This window comes from Platalea leucorodia, assembly GCF_965183815.1.
Source record: "Platalea leucorodia genome assembly, chromosome: 5".
In the NCBI taxonomy this organism is placed as follows: domain Eukaryota; kingdom Metazoa; phylum Chordata; class Aves; order Pelecaniformes; family Threskiornithidae; genus Platalea; species Platalea leucorodia.
In genome coordinates, this window is record NC_138827.1 from 80,475,570 (window position 1) to 80,495,014 (window position 19,445).

Below are 19,445 nucleotides of genomic sequence, written 5' to 3' on the forward strand. Positions count from 1 at the left end.
GTTTTTCCCTTTATCTTGTCTCTGCCCTAATGTCCCTTTTCCCTGTGTGCTCCAAATTCCCACCCTTTCTTCTCTTAGACACATCATAGCACCTACGGAACCTGGACAGGTTCTTCAGCAGGCTATGATTCCCCTTTACACTCCTATTTCAAAATATATAGCGTTTGGTACTGATATTCTGTATGAACAGTTTGATCTATATACTTATGCATGACTTCAACCTGAGAATCAGGCTTCATGCAATCATGACAAAGGTAACTTAAGTTGCTGCATCTTAGCTGAGTCACCAGCTGCATGTGTGCATGCTCTTGGCCCATGGCAAATGTAAGGTAGTAGGACTTAGCTCAATCTTTTTTTTACTGCATACTATGTCATATTTCTATACATTTCTCCCAGATTAAGAGCCAATGCACGATTGCCTGGCTCAGTCAACGCATTTTAGAATATTAATTATGAGAACTTGCTCTGAGACGTTTAGTTGGCTTTCTACCACAGCACCCCAGACTTTTGAGAAATTTGCTAACTCTATTCAGAGGCTCTGCATAATGCCCTAAGGCTTCTTCCTCCCTTCCTTCTCCCTCCATCCCCACAGGAGATCTGCAAAGCAGACTATATATATGAATTATAATTACTATTCTTAATCTTCTAGCTAGTTTCTGGAATGATGATAATGTGGAATGCTATTGAGCTATTAATGTTATATGATAATACATTCATTCTCACGGTCAGATTCTGCTGTCAACTAAAAGGGAGCTCATAATAATTTAGGAGGCTGTAATCACAGGTGCAATTAGATTAGATTGGAGAGAGAGATTTGTCTTCTTTCTGTATTGAAGATAATTCTGAAACTTAAAGACAATGATTTTGTATCTGATCCACCTGATTAATGATTTATCGGTATACAACCAGCATGAAGACTGCCTCTCAGCAGAGACCATATTTTTTTCCTGTCTCTTTAGTTTCGATTTTCTTCATCTATGGAAATTTTAATGATGGCTGTTGGTAGTTTCTGTGCTATTGTTCATGGAGCAGCCCAGCCAGCTGTGTTGCTTGTGTTTGGTGCAATGGCAGACACTTTTATTGAATATGACATTGAAATGCAAGAGCTTAAAGACCCAGGCAAGACATGTGTAAATAACACCGTAGTGTGGATTAATGGTACTATTCATCAGAATGAAAAGAACGCCACAGTAAGATGTGGGTAAGTAGTAGATGTATTTGTTTCTCTTCCTTTGTTGTTATGGCTTGTCAGAGAATGTATGGCTAGTGAAAGTCCACTTCAGCCTTTAAACTTTACATTTTCTATCCATAAGGCAGAAAAGGGGCATGGTTCTTATTAGAGTCCTGTTTCTGAGCTGGAGATATTATCTGGAGGGAGAGAAGGTCTGCTTGGGTCTTGGTCTTTCAGCCATAGGTGTCACCAAGGATATTCTTTGATGATGATTGTTCTGACAATAGATGTATCTGCTACACATCTGAGTTCATTAATCTGTTTTCTCCGATGACACTGTAGGTAATAATGACTTCTGGTCATTCTGGTTAGGATTTAGGTACCTACAGGTGCCTGCTGACTTCTAAGCAAGTTAGCTAAACTTTAGTCATTGAAGAGAAATGAGCGCTTCTAGGATGCAGCTAATCTTAGCTTATGGGAGTTGTCTAAAGCAGGTGAGATGAACTGCCCTATAGGAGTGCCTGTTTCTTTCCATTAACTATAATAAATGGAGTCTAGATGATTCATTCAGATACAGATATCTGTCAATGCCAAGTTTGAACCTGTAACCTTTCCTAAGGATCGTTTTTCAGTGCATCATTCTAAGAGTTTTCTAATCTCCGAGTGACATTTAATTAGATATTTAATTAGAATTAAAAGTTACTTGGCTAAAGGTCTCTGAAATTCAGAGTACGTGGGAAGTGATTCACATTCCTAGGTGTAGGTGACTGGGGCCAAAGTATTTGCTCCAGGCTGTTCAATCCAGCCCTCTGTGATGGGGCTGGCAGATAGAATACAGGACTTGCTACAGACCTCTGTTCCTCTGAAGCAGCAACTATGCACCAGGCAGGATATGCTGAAGCATTAAAAATGGTACTGGATATCTGTGTCAGGCACCTGAGTTGTTTCCATGATTGTTTTTCCGCAAGAGATCAGGTCAGGTGCATAGTGTTACCTTCTGGCTTAAAATTTCAGTGTACCAAATTCTGGGTAAATAGAATAAAATTTGCTGTCTGCAGTATGTTTTAAAAAAGTTCTGTAAAAGCATAACCGGTAACGACCTGAAATGCCTATTTCAAAGTAATCTAAATGCAATAGCAGCAACTCAATGCCCTTCACTGATATTAGGAGCAATTTAATACTCCTACTTGAGCTAAGAGAAATTATCATTTCATATTAGCAAGCTTATGGTACAAAGTAATACTTGAATTTACCTAATTTCTCTCTGTAAAACAGTTTAAATCGGAGTGTTATTAGTTGGTATAATGGCACAAAGCAAGTACATTCAACATCTAATGAAAACTTACTGGGCAGCTCTTCCCTGAAACACCCTGTCACCTGTCCTGTTTCAGTGCGTGCAGTCTGGTGGGGTTTCTCAGAGACTGCAGGGTGGCTCCAGGACAGCAGAGCAATTCCTGGTACCTCCCAGCACCCTACCCCTGTGTGACAGGCAGAGCAAGAAAACCAGCCACTGCTAGCCGTAGCCTCGGTATTGGGAAACAATGCTTCTGTTACCAAAACAAGCTGACTTGACAGCTGACGTGACTAACTTGAAGAAACACAAGAATAGAAATCTGTGAGAGACTTAAAACAGTATTGCTAACTTTTTTTTTCTTTTTTTCAGGCTGCTGGACATTGAACAAGAAATGACCAAGTTTGCAGGTTACTATGCAGGAATTGGTTGTGCCATACTTGTGTTAGGATACCTCCAAGTCAGTATTTTGTTCCCTATTTTGATTTCAAAATTAAATCACTAAATAAAGTTTAGAATAATGATGTTCCCTTTAACTGCTTAGTGAGCTGCCCATTTGAGCAGAGCAGATGCTTTCAGTTCTCATTCTATCGGCTGAAATAGGTTAGCTTTGGCAATCTGAGACCTCCTTGGATTTTTGCCTGCATACCTTTGTACAAGGATACGTTTTACCCAGTGAGATGAATGCACGCTGCTCCTTTCATACCACAGGAGATACTTGCTCAAGTGTGGTTACTGTGGAATCCATGTGCCCTCCCAAAATAACAGCTGAAGGGCATGCAGATTCCCAGTAGGCATCTCAACTGTGTTGAGCCCTGTGCTTCCATTATGGAGATATTACAGACTAATACTAGTGTAAAACTGGTGTTGGAGAAGAACCACACCCTACATATTCTGTAGTAATGGTTCAATCCTTATGACTGAGATGAGCCACAAGCTTGGATGATTCCTGCATCATCTGCTAAAGGGTCCACTGCTTTTGAAGTTTTTTATAATTGCAAAAATCACTTGTCATTCTCCTACCTGAAAACTATCCCAGAGTTTTGCTGAGGTAGGATGGCTGCCATCCCTATATTACTTACAGCTGTAGATGGAAAAATTTTTGTCTGTATGACATTCATGTAACAGCACAAGTAATTCAACTTGCATCTCCTCTCAGCCTATCAGAACTGAGACAAATGCTTGATCCAGAGGCTTTATAAAATTGTGAGATTATTTAAAGATCAAAGGCATAAAACAACTATTATGTCTGTGTAGCCAGAATATATGTTACCTGAATAGTAATTTTATCAGTAGCCAAATTGTTCTTTTCCATTTTAGCCAAATTGCTTTTTCCCATTTCTTGGGAGTAGAAAGACTTTTTACTGCAATTTATCAGTCACATTATACTCTTCCCAGATCTGCTTTTGGGTTATGGCTGCAGCTCGTCAGATACAGAAAATCAGGAAAGCTTATTTCAGGAAAGTAATGCGAATGGATATAGGCTGGTTTGACTGTACATCTGTAGGAGAACTGAACACCCGAATTTCTGAGTAAGTAATCTAGAAAAAACATATGCTACACAGAACATTTTGCACTTCCTTCCAAACACAACAGAGTGCCAATAACTAGGCATTTCACAAACACCTTCTAATATAAAATACAGCTAGGTTCCTGGGAGCAGGGACCAGGCTGATTATCTCCCCCATCTTTGAACTGAGTGCCATAACTATTAAGCCACAATTATTTCCCTTTTGTGCCTTGTCTCTCAGTAAATGTGGGGGGTTTTTTTATTGGGTTTTGGGGTGGGGTTTTTTTGCCACTTTGTCCTACCCTTCCCTTCTCCTCCTGTGCCCAGTCCTTTCAGAGTAATCTATAATTTGGCTGCCACTGCACACTCCCCTGAGGCTGGAGATGTGGATTTGAACCCTCTCTCACTTCCCAGAAAGGAAAATTACAGTAGGGGCACACTTTGCTTTGTTTGCTTTTAAAAGAGAAAAGTGAGCCTTGCTTAATCTTCTGCTAAAGAAGGTAGAAGCACCTACCTTTAGAAAGGGACCCAAGGTAGACGGAGAAACCTTCTTATCCTGGGTAAACATTTAGCCCTGAGAAAAGCAGAGCTGAAGTCTTGCTCCTTTTTTTAGTGGTTCCTGTTTACAGGCTGAAGGCAGTTGCGAGGTGAATATGCCGACTCTAGATGGCTCCCTGTTGTCGGTCGTGCCTGCATAATAGTAGTCACATCTGCAGAAGATTTTTCTGTGGTTGAAGGGGGTTTTATTTGCCTTTACTCCCTGCCCAGTGGTATCTATGACTTTCTGTGGTGTTCTTTTTATGAATAATAAATGCCAAGTGTAAGTTGCTGTGAAGAATTTCTCTGGCAAAAAATAGGAACTGAGCATGTATTTGTCTAATAAGTAACACTTAGTTACCTGGTTTTTTGAACAACAATGTCCTGTGCCTACAAAAAGCTTCCTGACTGCAAAAAAACATTCTCCAGAAGAAATATAAACGTGTTCTTCAACTCAGCACTCTTAAATTTTTCAATAGAGGACTGTAATTTCACTTGATATATCAATGAGCTAACAACTAAGCACTTTAAACCTCAACGCCACTTGCTCCTAGTTATTCCAGGAGTTCCCAGTTCTAGTAATCTCGGGGATGAGCAGTAACCAAGAGTGGCAGAAGTATAATGTCTGTTTTGCTTTAAGACATTTTTTCTGTGTTAGGAATGCATAAGAGAGAACAAATGAATGCTGCAGCTGCCTAGGGGTTGGATGATATTAACTGCTGCACCACTGTCCCCCATGTGATAGAGCCATTAATTTTTCCCAGTGCCTCCAGTGATAAAGTAACCCTCCTCAGTTTTCCCACTCTCCCTCTCATTTAGAGAACAAACTAGCTGATAGGGTAGAGAGAAGAACTGGGAGGTGGTGGAAGGTGGAACTAGAAGAGAGTTACAGCCCTCCTCCCTTTTCCTGCCCCCTCAGCAAGGCGGTATGGTACATTCTCAGTGCCCCATGATGGGAGGAATGCCATATCAGATATACTGTTTTTCCATTATCAGATACACTGTTTTTCCATTATCAGACATCCAGCTGGGATGTCTCTGCCCCTCCTTTGAATCAGCTGGGGCACAGCAGTAAGAACCAGCGAGTGAATGAGTCTGCTGGCAGGACAGCATTTCCTGGGAAAGGATAATATCTTTTCTGCAGTATTCATGCATAAAAGCCTTCCGCCATTGCAAAGGCACCAGGTTTTCTCACTGTAGCCCAGGGTCTGTGGAAGGGGTGATGGTGGAAAGAATAGGGGTGAGGAAGGGCCCTCTCCAAGGGATAGCCACTAACCCAAATGTGGCCAAGACCTGAAACACAAATGAAAGATATGCTCACCAATCTTCTGTTGGTTTTTGTTGTTTTTTATCCAGTGATGTAAACAAAATTAATGAGGCTATTGCTGACCAAGTAGCAATCTTTATCCAGCGCTTAACCACTTTTGTGTGTGGATTCCTCCTGGGATTTGTCAGTGGCTGGAAATTGACCTTGGTTATCATTGCAGTCAGCCCTCTGCTTGGGGTTGGAGCGGCTATCTATGGCTTGGTAAGTGAATTGTGGGAGGTTTGTGTTGAGGTACGATGAGCAGGGCAGGTCATGCCATAGAGCTGGGAGGACTGGTGGAAGAGAAGGCTATTACACCCCTTTAAAGTCAAGAGAGGCAGATTATGGTCACAGCAGTACTGGGGGTGGGGGAGCGGGGAGGCGGGCTTTGCTCCCGCTTTGCTTATTCTGATTCCTGGAATAATATATCCTGCTTCTAAGATGGGAGTGTAAGCACACCTTCTTTTGGGTCCTGTGGCTGGATATTACAGTTGCTGAGATTAGAACCTGGCCTACACCTTCTGTCTATCACTACACACCTGGTTTAGATGGTTACTAGACACGGGGCTTGACTTCTCTATGTAGATTAGGGGCTTTTAGAGATGATCAAGTTTTGGAACTGTAAAATAGTTGAAAACAACTGGTCAAACTTGCCTCAAGCTGTCCCTGCTCCTGGCAGCGGCTGCGTCCTCTCCCAGTTGTTCCTGTTCTGCTCCTCCACGCGCTCCCTCCAAACTCCCTGTCACTGTGCAGGGGAAGGACAGTGAAGAGGGAAACTGCAGGACCCGCTGCCCTCTCACCTCCTCTCCCACACCCAGCAGGGCTGGGCAGTTCCTGCTCCTCCTCTGCACTGTCTCATGCTCTGCCCTTTTGTTGGGTTCAGCCCTTTGGCTCTCTCACTTCTTCCACGTCAGGAACAGTTTGCTATCATTTTGCTATCAAGCCTCTAATGTATCTCTGACTAATTTCTTATCTTCCTGCTCTCCTTTAGCACCTTGTGCTGGCTGCAAGTAGATGACATGAATGATGACTCAGTGTGAAGTGGGAGAGCAGAATGCTGGCAGGGAATGCAATAACCCCCAAATGCCTCTTTCCTTCATTTGCAATTTCTTTCTGAGCTCATTCCCCTTTATGTTTGTAATTTTCCCTCTTTCCATTCTTATTTCTGTCCCCATCTCTTTCCTTTCACATACCCACTGTTAAGTGTTTCCTCTTTATGAGCTTTTCCAGTCCAAGTCTTCGTTTTTTCCCACAAAGAAAACAGACCCAAGGTCAATCTAGCCTGGTTTCCTGTCTCCAAAAGTGTCTAATAGATGCCTGGGGTAGGGTATTTGAAAAGAGAAAGAAAATAATGACACTTTACAATTTCTAGTGATATGTCATTCCCAAGCCACTGTGGTATCCTTGTGTAGAATTGTACATGACTACATTTTCTTCCATTAGTTCTTCCATTAATCTTCCTGAAGCTGGCCTCTGCCACAGTGGCTAAAGGGCTGCTCTTGCCGCTTAAGCCCCCACTTCCTCCCACGATGCACAAACCCTCAGTCTGCAGTCTGCTTAAGCCCAGTTAGCAGCAGAGAGACAGTGAGGGAGGGAAAGCAGGTGGTGTCAGCTGCTCTTTCTAGCTACCTGGAGCAGAGCTGTTGGCCAAGGGGATAACTGTTCTGCAAAACATATGTTACAGAGGTATATGCCCTGATACCAGAAGACGGAAGTCTTTGAGTGTGCAGCGTGCCTAATAAAAGCCTGCTCAGAGTGGAGGAGGTGACCTCAGGCAGAGCAGACGGCGCAGTGTGACAGCCAGCACTGCTTACCCCTGTCCTTGTCTGCACCTACAGTTCTAACCGGCACTTCTCATGCTTTTGTAGGCTGTGGCAAAACTCACAGGCCGAGAATTACAGGCTTATGCAAAAGCTGGAGCTGTGGCTGATGAAGTGCTCTCATCCATCAGAACAGTGGCTGCTTTTGGTGGGGAGAAGAAAGAAGTTGAAAGGTTTGTTTGGACAAATTGTAAGGTCTCTAATTTCTTTTTCCTGTAGCAACATAATGCTGTAATGCACTTCGGAGACATGGCAATTAGTCTCCAAATTCTACAACAATGACCATTTGTTAGCTTTGAGTATTATATGCATGTATGTTACAGAAATTTAGGTTTCAAATAACATTACATATGCAAAACCAGTTTCATAATTCAGTCAATCAGTGAAATAAAACATCAGCAATACTATCTTCAAGTCATTCCCACTTGTAGGAACATACCGACAAATTTTCCCCTAAACATTGTCTGATATATCACTTTTGCAGCACATCTGAAAACTTTGGGTACTTTCAAGCTAAGTAAGAGAACTAGTTCCAGCAAGATATAATGATTTGATGATATTAAGCTGCAAATTTCTCTTAATTTAAAACATAACATGGTTGTAGGATGTGCTCTGAAGCGAGCAAATTCTCAAAGCTTGTGTCACTCTGATAAAACCCCAAACCCTGTGGCAAGGTATCTGCAGTGAGTGTGGCTTTTCTTGTGCTTATTACACTAGAATGTACAAGGATTTCATGTTCTGGGTGCATTGCTGGCTTCAGCAGTGGTCTGTTACTTCAGAGTGAGAGGTATCAACACTATGTGGACCCTCCGTTAACTGTAGCACAGCCAATCATTGAAGACGCCTCGTTTTGTTGCTCATTGCTCATTTTGAAATTTCTATCAAATTCATTTAATCCCCTTTTCTTTTTCTCTCTTTCTACAGATATGATAAGAATCTGGTGTTTGCTCAGCACTGGGGAATTCGGAAAGGAATAATAATGGGGTTATTCACTGGTTACATGTGGCTTATAATATTCCTGTGTTATGCATTAGCCTTTTGGTATGGCTCTAAACTTGTCCTTGAAGAAGAAGAGTATTCACCTGGCACTCTTCTGCAGGTACCTATCTCTGAAGAACTTACTTGGTGATGAAAAACCCCATTGTGGTAAAGAGAAACCAGACCAAAGAAAGTTTTATCAAATCTATCCTCTCTGTCATAAACAGTTTCTGTTCCTTTGAATCACCATTTTATGTTGCTAATTGCCCACCCAGCTCTATAGATAACAAAGAACATGTAAACATAAATGCTGATAAAAAGGTATATGGCTGTAGCTCCTGCCGTATATATATAACCCATACTAACCTACACGGCCCTCGTGCATCCACTTCTGCACAGTAGATGCTTTAGACACTGATGACCTAAATGCAATAAAACCAACATCTACAGATATTTTGGCTATTTGCTTTAAGCCAGGACTGCCCAAATGGCAGGCTCCAGTCCAGACCCAGAGTAAATTTTTCCTGAACCTTGCTAAGTCCTGGGTGTTCTGATGAGACATCTATTTCTGATTCTTTGTCTGTTGCACACCGTGAGAGCTCCCAACCACCAGCAGCATGCAGTGCAAAACTTCCTGTTAAATGGAGCTTGGTAAATTACTCTGAGAACATAGTAAAATTGAGTCATTCTGTTCAAGGAGGATGTCCCTCACAGGAAATCATTTGCAACTGCTCTTGACACCAGTAGCTGGTACAAGGTAGTGCTGTGAAAACCAAAGTGAGCAATGTCCTTGCCTTGCACATGATAACTGTATTTCAGTGCTTCCAAATGACAAATGGCAAACAGTGGGGAGCTGCCCTGTAGCTGAAAAATTGTAGCTGTCAATGGAGGGACTCTCCCTTACGCTCCCCTTCCTCTCTCAGTTCCCAGTCATCTTTCTTGTACTTCGTGTTTTCTACCATACACTCCTAGTCTGGCAGGGGGGAGGAGGGGAGGATTTGTAGATACAAAACATTTAAATATGCTTTTCCTGGTCTCTGAAAAACTGTTGTGCACCAGCCATACTGCATAGAGATACATTAAGCATTGCCTTCCTTTCTTCTTCTATCAAATGTACAGAACCTGCTCCCTCATGTTCATGATGGATTCTGACATGCGTATAACCTACTTGCTTTGGGACTTGTTCACATAAGAAAATTAGTTTGTAGTAAAGCTGAGTATGAACTTACGGCATGATCTATACATCACAGTGTCGATGTTTGCAGTGCACTGTATGTGTACAGTAGATTCTTCCACTTTAGCCATGGGATTATTCTCAGTAAACATCACTATGGTGCAAGGGAGAACTGAGTCACCTATACTTTTCTTTCTCTCTCAACAGTAGTGTTTCCTTATACACCTTGCCCATTTATCCTGACTACTGTTTGTGTTGTATTCAAAAGGCTAGCTGAGTCCTTGATTGCTTCTTAGCCGAATTCTCAGGTATTGCCAAACTACCACAAAGGATTACACACCAGTTCTCCTAATGCTCAGGGTGAATGTTCAAACTATCAATCAGCCACAAGAAAGCAAAAAATGGACCAAAAGCCTACACTGAAGACATTATCCAAACATTTATAATCTGCTCTGCCAAACCACTTCTGTAACTGAAAAAAACTAAGGAGGAATAAAGCAGAGTAAATTCTAGGAAAAAAATGTTCATTCTGACAAGCCCACCCTGGTATAATAGCACTGAGAAGAGTAAGCTATACGTACAATACAATGCAGCTCACTCCTTATTGTAAAAAACGAACAATGAATGCATTTGCACGTGTGTGGTATCAAAGTAGCACCTCAGTAAATTTACCTCAGTAAATATCTGGGTGCATATGTTTTTAGGCCAGGGCAAATATGACATAAGTTGATTTACTTCAGCCTGGAAGCAAAGTTGTGAAAGACAGTGAAAATCCCTTCTAAGATGCATTTGTTTGCTTTCTTGTGGGCTAATTATGCTCATATAGTGAATCACTGCCGCTCAGCTGATGCACAAGAAGTCATTAAGCCACCGTAGTTTCATTTGCTTGTCTAAGCTATAAACTGTAACAAAAATATGATGTCGTATTTCGTTAATTTCTTTTTCTACTTCTTCAGGTTTTCTTTGGTGTTTTAGTAGGAGCTTTAAATCTTGGCCAAGCATCTCCCTGTCTGGAAGCCTTTGCCACTGGCCGTGGGGCTGCAGCAAACATTTTTGAGACAATAGATAAAGTAAGTAATGAATTTCTAATCTGTGTCACTTTGTAGTGGAAAAATAATTAAATAAGCCTCAAGCGGTAGTAGTTTTATCTACTGTGTAAATGAGGAAAAATGAGTGCAATTAAAGAAAAATTGATTGTGCAATAGAAAGGTCTAGCGGCATGCACATGGGCTGTTGAACAGATTTCTTAAGTGGCCTGTTTCTGAATAATGAAACAGCTACTGCTGTTTCTTACTCCCATTTCTCCTTACATACAATTACTGATCAGTGTTGGTCCACGGAAAGCGTACAGGCAGGCAGTAATAGTCACCTTGCAGCCAAACTTGCAGAAAGCATCGAGGTCCCAGCCTCCAGATGTCATCAAAAGATGTGGCTCTATTGGCATTAGTGGCAAAGGTGGCCTCTGTCACCTGTCCCAGAGCTACCCTGAGTTAAAATGAGACCAAATAAGCACAGGCACTGGTCATGCAGCAGTTATAACTGTTAATCACAATATTATCTAGACAGATAGATATTTGAAATAAGGTTGTATGAGAAAGTCTGAGAGCCACTGGCATTTATTGATGAGGATTCCTTTCTATACCTGTATAAATTTGGTGGTTGGCAAAATACTGCTGATTTCTTAGCAGTACGTAGTATCTCTGGTCATTGACAAGCTTTATTGTGCTCAAAGCTACTATATGTAAACACATTAAAATGCTGCTTGTCTTTTACAGAGCACATAAGGGTATATAAAGAAGGCTAGAGGGACTGTGGTAATGCTAATGGACTTTTTAGTAACCCTTCAGTGTTCTGTCATAATGATAATACATGTGCCTTATCAATGCACTTCATAAGCTAAAGCTCTAAGATAAACTGAAAAAGATGAATAAGGGAAGTGGTTTTTAGAGAAAAATTTAAAAAGCACAGAAGAGTTGCAACAGTAAGAATTAATCACAAAATTCAACATAAGGTTGAGTCAGATAACCTTAGGGTAAAAAAAGCAAACTAAAGTGAGATTTCATCTGTGTAGAGAAAGGGTAACAAAATTAGATCCGTCTGCTTGCTGCATTTGTAGATTTGTGATTAGACAGTAAAAGCACAGCTCTGCCTTGATACAGATTTTTTTCTGGCACTAAGCTTACAGCCATGCTGAGGTTCCCATTTGCAAGATCAGTGAAACTTTTCTTTATAGCTTAGTATCTGAATTTCAGTGAGATATATTCCTAAAGGGGAACCAATCTTTTAGCTGCTAGTAACATCTTAGAACATATACTTTTGTCATATTAAAATTCCCTTCAATCTCTTTGGTTACATAAAAAATCATGCACGTTTCAATTATAAAATATTGGTGTTGCTATAGTTTTAATTCATTCTCTGTATTCCATGCTTCAAAAATCTGTCCTTAGAAAATTTGATTTCTTTGGGATTCCTCAAATTTCTCTTAGTTCTCTGCTCATGTCTAGCAGTCCACAATACCCAAAGCCTGGCCAAAAGTATGTGCGACCCAAAGCACTTCATGGGAAAACTTCAAATCAGGATTCCAGCTCTTAGGACTGGGTGTGTAAGGGTAGATGTTTTAAATGCAAAGTGATGAAGCATGCAGATTTGCAGCAATAAATTGGTTGTTCAGTGCTGTAGGAGAATGTTTATATGAGTAAAGTAGTGCTATTTTATTCCTGAGGAGCTGGCTAAATTAACTTAGTCAAAATGCCTCACTGAGTCAGCTATTCTGTTCCAGCAAAAACTAGCTGAGTGGTTGACTGGTAATTGCAGGAAGCCTAAAATAAGAAGAGGGTGCACTCATCTTGCCTGTACTGCCCACTGGTGACAAGTCTCCCATCACTGCGGCCTTCAATTTCATGTCCCTGGCCTGCTAGCCCTGGCCTGCTGCTGGCTCAGTGCAGCCAAGTGCTGTTCAAACAGAAGTGCCATGCCTTTGTACGGTATGGGGAATATTTATCTACTGCAGCAGTGTTGGCTGTTTAACAGCAAATAAATAACACAATAAATTCTATCCTAGAAACCCACCATTGACTGCATGTCAGAAGATGGCTACAAGCTGGATAAAGTACGAGGTGAAATTGAATTTCATAATGTAACGTTCCATTATCCCTCCAGACCAGACATAAAGGTAATTATTCATCATCCATCCTGTGAACACAATTACTGTAAACAATCAAAATATCCCGCTTCTGCCAGCAATTTCTAGATTTTCAGTAGAGTTTGTTTTCCAGAAGCCCAGACCCTCTGTTTAAAAGCAGACTAAATAATTCTTCTATTAAAGGGTTCTTCTACTTACCAATCTGCTTATTTTACCATTCTGACGTATCCATTGCCATACATATTCCTTGCTGCTGAACATAAACTTGTAGTAATTTCAGACAAATTCACCTGCATACAGCTTCTCTTACAATCAATTACGCACTTGTATCAACATGTGCTAGGATAGGACACAAAGTAGTAAGCTGAACGGTGCAAGGAGATTTTATAAAACTCTTCCGTTACCCTGGGGATGCGTCATGTGACCCATTAAAATGCTAGGAAAAGGTACAGGAGCATTGGCTGTATACCCCATTATTTCCCTACTCTGTGTTTGAATTAACAAATTCATCTCAGAAAAGCAAATTATTGAACAAGCAATTGAGTGTTATTGCTTCTAAAGACAGAAGCATATGAAGTATCAGATTTTTCTACATAATTTCACTGTTACATTCTTAATATTTAAGATTTAATAATGCCTTTAACAGGCATTCATAATACATGTACAATGTTCTTTAAAGGGTATTTATTGACAAGTTCTCCAATGGTATTAACTTGACTAGTTCTTAATGACGAACAACAGGAACAAAGATCAAAATCTGCTTGCCTGTCATGGAAAACAGTACTCTGCATTTATAAACTCTTCAAACAATATAGAAATATTTGGCTTTCTCTTTCCTCTTTCTTTCTTCATAATATTTTTCTGAATTTTGTAAAATTTCTTTGAATCTCCATTTTGAGATACAGAATATACCCACTTGGTTGTATGACTGTGAGAGAATTAGAACGGAGAGATTCTGTTTCTTTTTTTTTTTCCTTTCCAGATTTTGGATAACCTTAATATGGTTATTAAAGCAGGGGAGACAACAGCTTTTGTTGGAGCTAGTGGAGCTGGAAAAAGTACAACAATACAGCTCATCCAGCGTTTCTATGACCCCACTGATGGCATGGTGAGTGTACCCATCTAGAATGTGTTTTTCTAGCCTTAGGGACTTGAAAGAACGACATGGTTTCTTCTCCAAGGTGAGAAGGAAGACTCCTAACTTTCTTTTCTTTTTTCTTTTTTTTTTTTTTTTTTTTTTTTTAAATAAGCGAAATATCCTCTTCTGCATTTCAGGGGAATGCTGAACAGTCTTATAAAAATAATTATGTGAAAGAGAAAAACTGTTAGGAGAAAATAAAAATTCAGCACTAAATCTGAGTAAAAACTATACCTGTAGATACGATAACTCAGGAGTGACAAATCACGTTCCATTCTGGAAAACATAAGTATTGAACATTTAATCATTATCCCATAATATTGCTTTAGTATATGCAAGTACCATTTAGTAATGGATTGGCTAAGAATATGAATTACATCTATTAACAGTCTCATGCCATTTATGTGTTCCTAGTCGGCACAAATCACATACATGGTGACCTGTATTTGAATGCATAAAAGACAAAGAACCAATTTATTGTAAACATATAATCATAATTTTGGTGATTACTTTCCACCTGGTTTTATTTCTGAGGCCAAGCAAAAAGAGGTATTGGGAAATGAAATCAAAGAGCACAACTCCTAGGCCCAAGAACTTGCATATACTACTGCCACTGCATTGCATTCTTTTATTATTTTATTCTATTATTCTTTTGATTGGACACGAGAGGAAAATTTTTCACAATGAGAACAGTCAGCCATTGGAATAATCTCCCCAGGGAAGCGGTTGACTCCACTACACTGGACACTTTTAAGACTCACTAGACAGGGTGCTGGGCCATCTCATCTAGACTGTGCTCTTGCCTAGAAAGGTTGGACCAGATGATCCTTGAGGTCCCTTCTAACCTGGTATTCTATGATTCTATGATTCTATGTATGAAAGCTGTTTTTTACACTGGTCATGGAAACACAGCATCACAGGCCCTTCATTTCCATTGTGTCTTTCTTTGTCTCTGAACTGGAGGGGACAATCTCCCTGACTTTTTTCCTTTTTTTTGGTCCATGTTTTAATTGGCTTCTGTAGATTACCCTGGATGGCCATGACATTCGTTCCCTTAATATCCAGTGGCTGCGCTCACAGATTGGTATTGTTGAACAAGAGCCAGTGCTGTTTGCCACCACGATTGCGGAGAACATTCGCTATGGTCGGGATGAGGCTACCATGGAAGACATAATCAAAGCAGCCAAACAGGCCAATGCTTACAATTTCATCATGGACTTGCCACAGGTATGCTGTGCCTTGTAAAATGTTAGGCAGAATTTGATGGAAAAATCGAGAATCCTTTTGTCTCTCTCCCCATGCAGCCATTTGTGCCCAGATGGAAGGGCAGAAGATGAATATAAATAGTAGGCAGCAACCTTTCCTTTGACTAGAGTTAATTAGGTCTTGCTATGTGTATGTCACCAAGTTAAAAAAAAAAACACAAACCAAGAAGAATTAGTTCCTCAGGAATCATATGCATAGCATTCAATAGCATGGTAATAACCATAGCATGATTTTAAAATATGTATTTTTCATGTTGTGCACATGTTTCTGCTCAGACCAAAAGCAATTTAGAGCCCAGACTCTCACTAGCCAACATATATTTTTGAGCAGTCTGTACTGATCCTCACAACCTCATCTCCTTGTACAAGCTCTGTAAGTTAGCTGGAGGTTCCCTCTTCCCTGGTTCCTTCCCTTATGATGACAGGGCTTTGATCAGTCCTATGGTATCCTCCTTACAAAGCCCATATTTGATAGTACTGGGCTGTTTACTTTTCTAGAATGTTGTTTTGCCAAGTAGCTTCTCAAAGGGATATGTTAGAACAGTGAACCTGATTGACAGGACTCAAGTACCATTAACTAATGTCAGTACGTACTTTTTATCCTCCATGTATGCATTTCCAGGCTTCCAGGAAACTATTCATAGAAAGACTGTGTAAAGGCTCCTGTTTACTTCTTGTAAATGGAGGAATAAACAAGATTTGGCTGTAGGTGAATATAATTATCCTGGCTCTTGAGATGCTAGGCTTCATGTGTTTATTTACCTGAACCTGATGCCACCAGAGTATGATGTCCATGAATCACGGCCAGTGTTCATGATTCACAGGCTATCAGTAGGCAAGTCCAGCTCTGTGGAAGGTTTGCTAGTGAGTCATTTGATGGAGAGTGGGTAGGTGTTTCCTCTCCATTTCAGCTTTTGCTGATACAGTAGTTTTGAGCCAAACCGGAACATCACCTTTTTATCAGTACATACTTTTGGCTTGGGGTTGGAACCCCAGTTCAGGCAAAATGATGTTGTTCATTATGAAGGAAGTTACTTCATCAGCTCTCCTTTGAATCTGGTGCACTAACAATGTTTTTGTCTTTCAAAGACAATAATTTTTTAAGTCTGCTCCCAGGACAAATCTAAGAGACGTTTTACCAATGTCTTCCCCAGAAGCTTAACAGACACTTTTGTTATCTGTTTCATTTTCATTTTTTTCCTTCACACAGCAATTTGACACTCATGTTGGAGAGGGTGGAAGCCAGATGAGTGGAGGTCAAAAACAGAGGATAGCTATTGCTCGAGCTCTTGTGCGAAACCCAAAAATCCTGCTACTGGATATGGCTACGTCAGCACTTGATAATGAAAGTGAAGCTACTGTCCAAGAAGCACTTCATAAGGTTTGCTATAGCATAGCATAAATCAGACTTAAAAGGGCAGAAATTATTTTTAATACAGTCTGCAGAGGGTACTGCTGAATTGCAACAAAGCAGTGAGAAGCTTTTCTCAATAGCTGTTTCATATGCACAAGTAGAACCTTAGTATTATTGACAGAAAATAATTTTTTCTTACATTGGGGCATTAACAGAAATCTATAGCTCCCTTTGCTCAGAAACAGGTGCTTATCTATGGGCTACAGGTGGAGTTCAAGTCAAAGTCAGCTGAAACCACTAGAAAGACTCCTATTGATTTGACCAAACTTTAGATTATGTAGCGCTGGTCCTAAGCATTTCTGTTTGCTATCCTGGGAATGGGGCTGTTGTTGTTCCCTGTCAGGCTCGCCTTGGCCGCACTGCCATCTCAATAGCTCACCGCCTGTCAGCCATCAAAGCTGCCGATGTCATCGTTGGGTTTGAGCATGGGAGGGCTGTGGAGAGAGGAACTCATGAGGAACTCTTGAAGAGGAAAGGGGTTTATTTCATGTTGGTGACCTTGCAAAGCAAAGGAGACACAGCACTTAACAAAGAAGAAACGGAAAGTAAGTGTTTTGTTTTCTTTTATGAAACGACATAAAATTCCACAAAATGCCGATTTTTTTTTTTTTTTTTTTTAAATGAGGGCTAGTTGCTTCTTTTTTTTCCTTCTGTCTTTATGGCTGAATTTTAGCATTCATAGAAGTAATACATATTAACAGCCCTGGCCAAAGTGTTTTTACTGCATATGCACTGAATGACCTTCCTAATATAGATCTGCCCTGAAACATTAATCCTGACCTGCAATACCTGTCATTTTATAGCTCCATTTCGTGCTGACGGTCCAGTCCTGCTGCATTTGAAATGCAAGCAAATTGCGGAATATGCTGTAAACCACCCTATTTGTTTTACTAGAGGCAGATTTGAATCAAAGCTTCTGGAAATGGAGGTCTAATAGAATGATCTGTTGTATTTTTGTGAAGCATCATACCTTGGATAGGATTATCTTAAAAGAAGAGAGCAGTTACAGTGCTAAAATAGGGAAACAGCCTTTAGCAGTCACATCCCAAGTGAGACGGTCCTTGGGTTAATATTCAGTTAACTTCATCATGCCAAATACAAATATAAAACTTGTGGTACATGTAGGTTGAGTAGCAAAGTTGTATTACATTCCTTGCCTTCTACAAAGTATTCCAGTTACGACTTGGAGACACAGCACTTTTTTGCAGAGCCACAGTGAACTTAGGTTGTATTTAATTTTGGCACAAACTGAAGAGCTCTATATACTATATTTTACAGCAGCAGAAAATAATGTGGTTGAGCCAAATCTTGAGGAAGTCCAGTCATTCAGCAGAGGAAGCTATCAGGCCAGTTTACGGTGAGTCTTAAAAATGATGGTAAATCTCAATATGTTTCCAGATCTCTATACTTTGTCCCAGTATTCCAAAATCCCAATAGTGCTAATGAATCACTTCTCTGTATGTTGCATAAAAAAGGGTGGAAAGGCTGCAAGCATTTTACTAAGAGTTCACTTGGAAAGAAATAGCTTGTGTAATATGTTACTGATTGAAGGCCCATGGATAAATAGCAAGACTCTTAATTTTACTCCCCTTTCTATCCATAGCACCTTCTATCCAATTCTGGTCTACTGTGTTAATGTTCCATTTTCAATATTACTACCATACAGCCATATATTTGTATTATCTAATGCACTTTCAGTCCAGTCACTTGAAAAATGACTTGCTGTGCAATTACTTGAGAAATCAATGCAATGTACAAGGACATTTTTATTATGGCTTCTACTTGATGAAAGTTAAAGCATTTTACTAAGCCAGACTGTCTTGTAGCTAGACACTTGTTATTTCTTTCTGGCAAGCCCGTGTCAGACATATGCAAGTGAATACATGTCTCCTGCATTACAGGGTTATGTTTTGTCAGGGATAGAGGTGGAGTGTTTCAGCATCCTGTTTTGCTGGACTGAATTACTTGATAACGCTGAATTGACTTGGTGTCTTAACATCTTGTGCAAATATAGTAGGATACGCCACAATTTTGCTTAACAAATACACAATGCAGGGTACATATAAGACAACATATGAGTGGTGGGGGTGGAATATGATTTGAAAAAGTATTTGTGCCTGTTGTGGGATATTTTCTTCTCAAGAAGTTGAGAGAATGTAGAAAAAGAAAGAAAAAGTTGTGGGATTCCTATGACTTGCTTCAGTGAATCCTGATTTAGTTGATATGAAAACTGCACCTGCTTTGCAATCAAGTATTGTGTTACTGAGCTGTGAAGAACAGCCCATTTCTGTCCTCTTTACAGAGCTTCACTTCGGCAGCGCTCCAGATCTCAGCTCTCTAATGTGGTCCCGGACCCTCCATTATCCATTGCAAGAGAACACACAGAGTCTATGTATCTTATGCCATCTTATGGAGAAGAAGATGGACAAGCAAAAAAGGTCAGGTCCAATAGTTCGTTATTAAATTTTCAGCCAAACAGGTTATATTACGGGGTAATGATAACCTGTAGATATGTGCCTCTATTATAAGAGTGGTTGGCAGATATGTCTTCTTGGATTGATCCTTTTCTCTACTTAAACAAAACCACAGCTTCAGTTCTTATCCTCTGTGTAAACACTAGGCTGTATTTTGATGGCTCTTATTGGTCCATATAAAACTTTGAGCAGAGCATGACCGGTTGGTAAATTGACATATGTTGC

At 40.3% G+C, this 19,445-nt stretch overlaps 2 protein-coding genes across 2 annotated transcripts in view; one reads left to right on the top strand and one right to left on the bottom strand.

Annotated features, from left to right (window-relative positions):
• The window catches only part of DHRS9 (dehydrogenase/reductase 9), a gene marked incomplete at its 3' end in the record, with an annotated part of 43,692 nt that extends 39,120 nt beyond the window's left edge, over window positions 1-4,572 (bottom strand). The window contains 1 exon segment of the mRNA XM_082311467.1: window positions 4,487-4,572.
• The window catches only part of ABCB11 (ATP binding cassette subfamily B member 11), a gene marked incomplete at both ends in the record, with an annotated part of 45,303 nt that overhangs the window by 8,537 nt on the left and 17,321 nt on the right, over window positions 1-19,445 (top strand). The window contains 14 exons of the mRNA XM_082312042.1: window positions 960-1,201; window positions 2,835-2,922; window positions 3,861-3,994; window positions 5,866-6,037; window positions 7,684-7,808; window positions 8,560-8,734; window positions 10,744-10,857; window positions 12,849-12,959; window positions 13,912-14,037; window positions 15,091-15,294; window positions 16,543-16,713; window positions 17,090-17,291; window positions 18,025-18,103; window positions 19,049-19,184. Of these exons, the coding sequence (XP_082168168.1) occupies window positions 960-1,201; window positions 2,835-2,922; window positions 3,861-3,994; window positions 5,866-6,037; window positions 7,684-7,808; window positions 8,560-8,734; window positions 10,744-10,857; window positions 12,849-12,959; window positions 13,912-14,037; window positions 15,091-15,294; window positions 16,543-16,713; window positions 17,090-17,291; window positions 18,025-18,103; window positions 19,049-19,184 (2,079 nt within the window). The remainder of the gene's footprint in view (window positions 1-959; window positions 1,202-2,834; window positions 2,923-3,860; window positions 3,995-5,865; window positions 6,038-7,683; window positions 7,809-8,559; window positions 8,735-10,743; window positions 10,858-12,848; window positions 12,960-13,911; window positions 14,038-15,090; window positions 15,295-16,542; window positions 16,714-17,089; window positions 17,292-18,024; window positions 18,104-19,048; window positions 19,185-19,445) is intronic.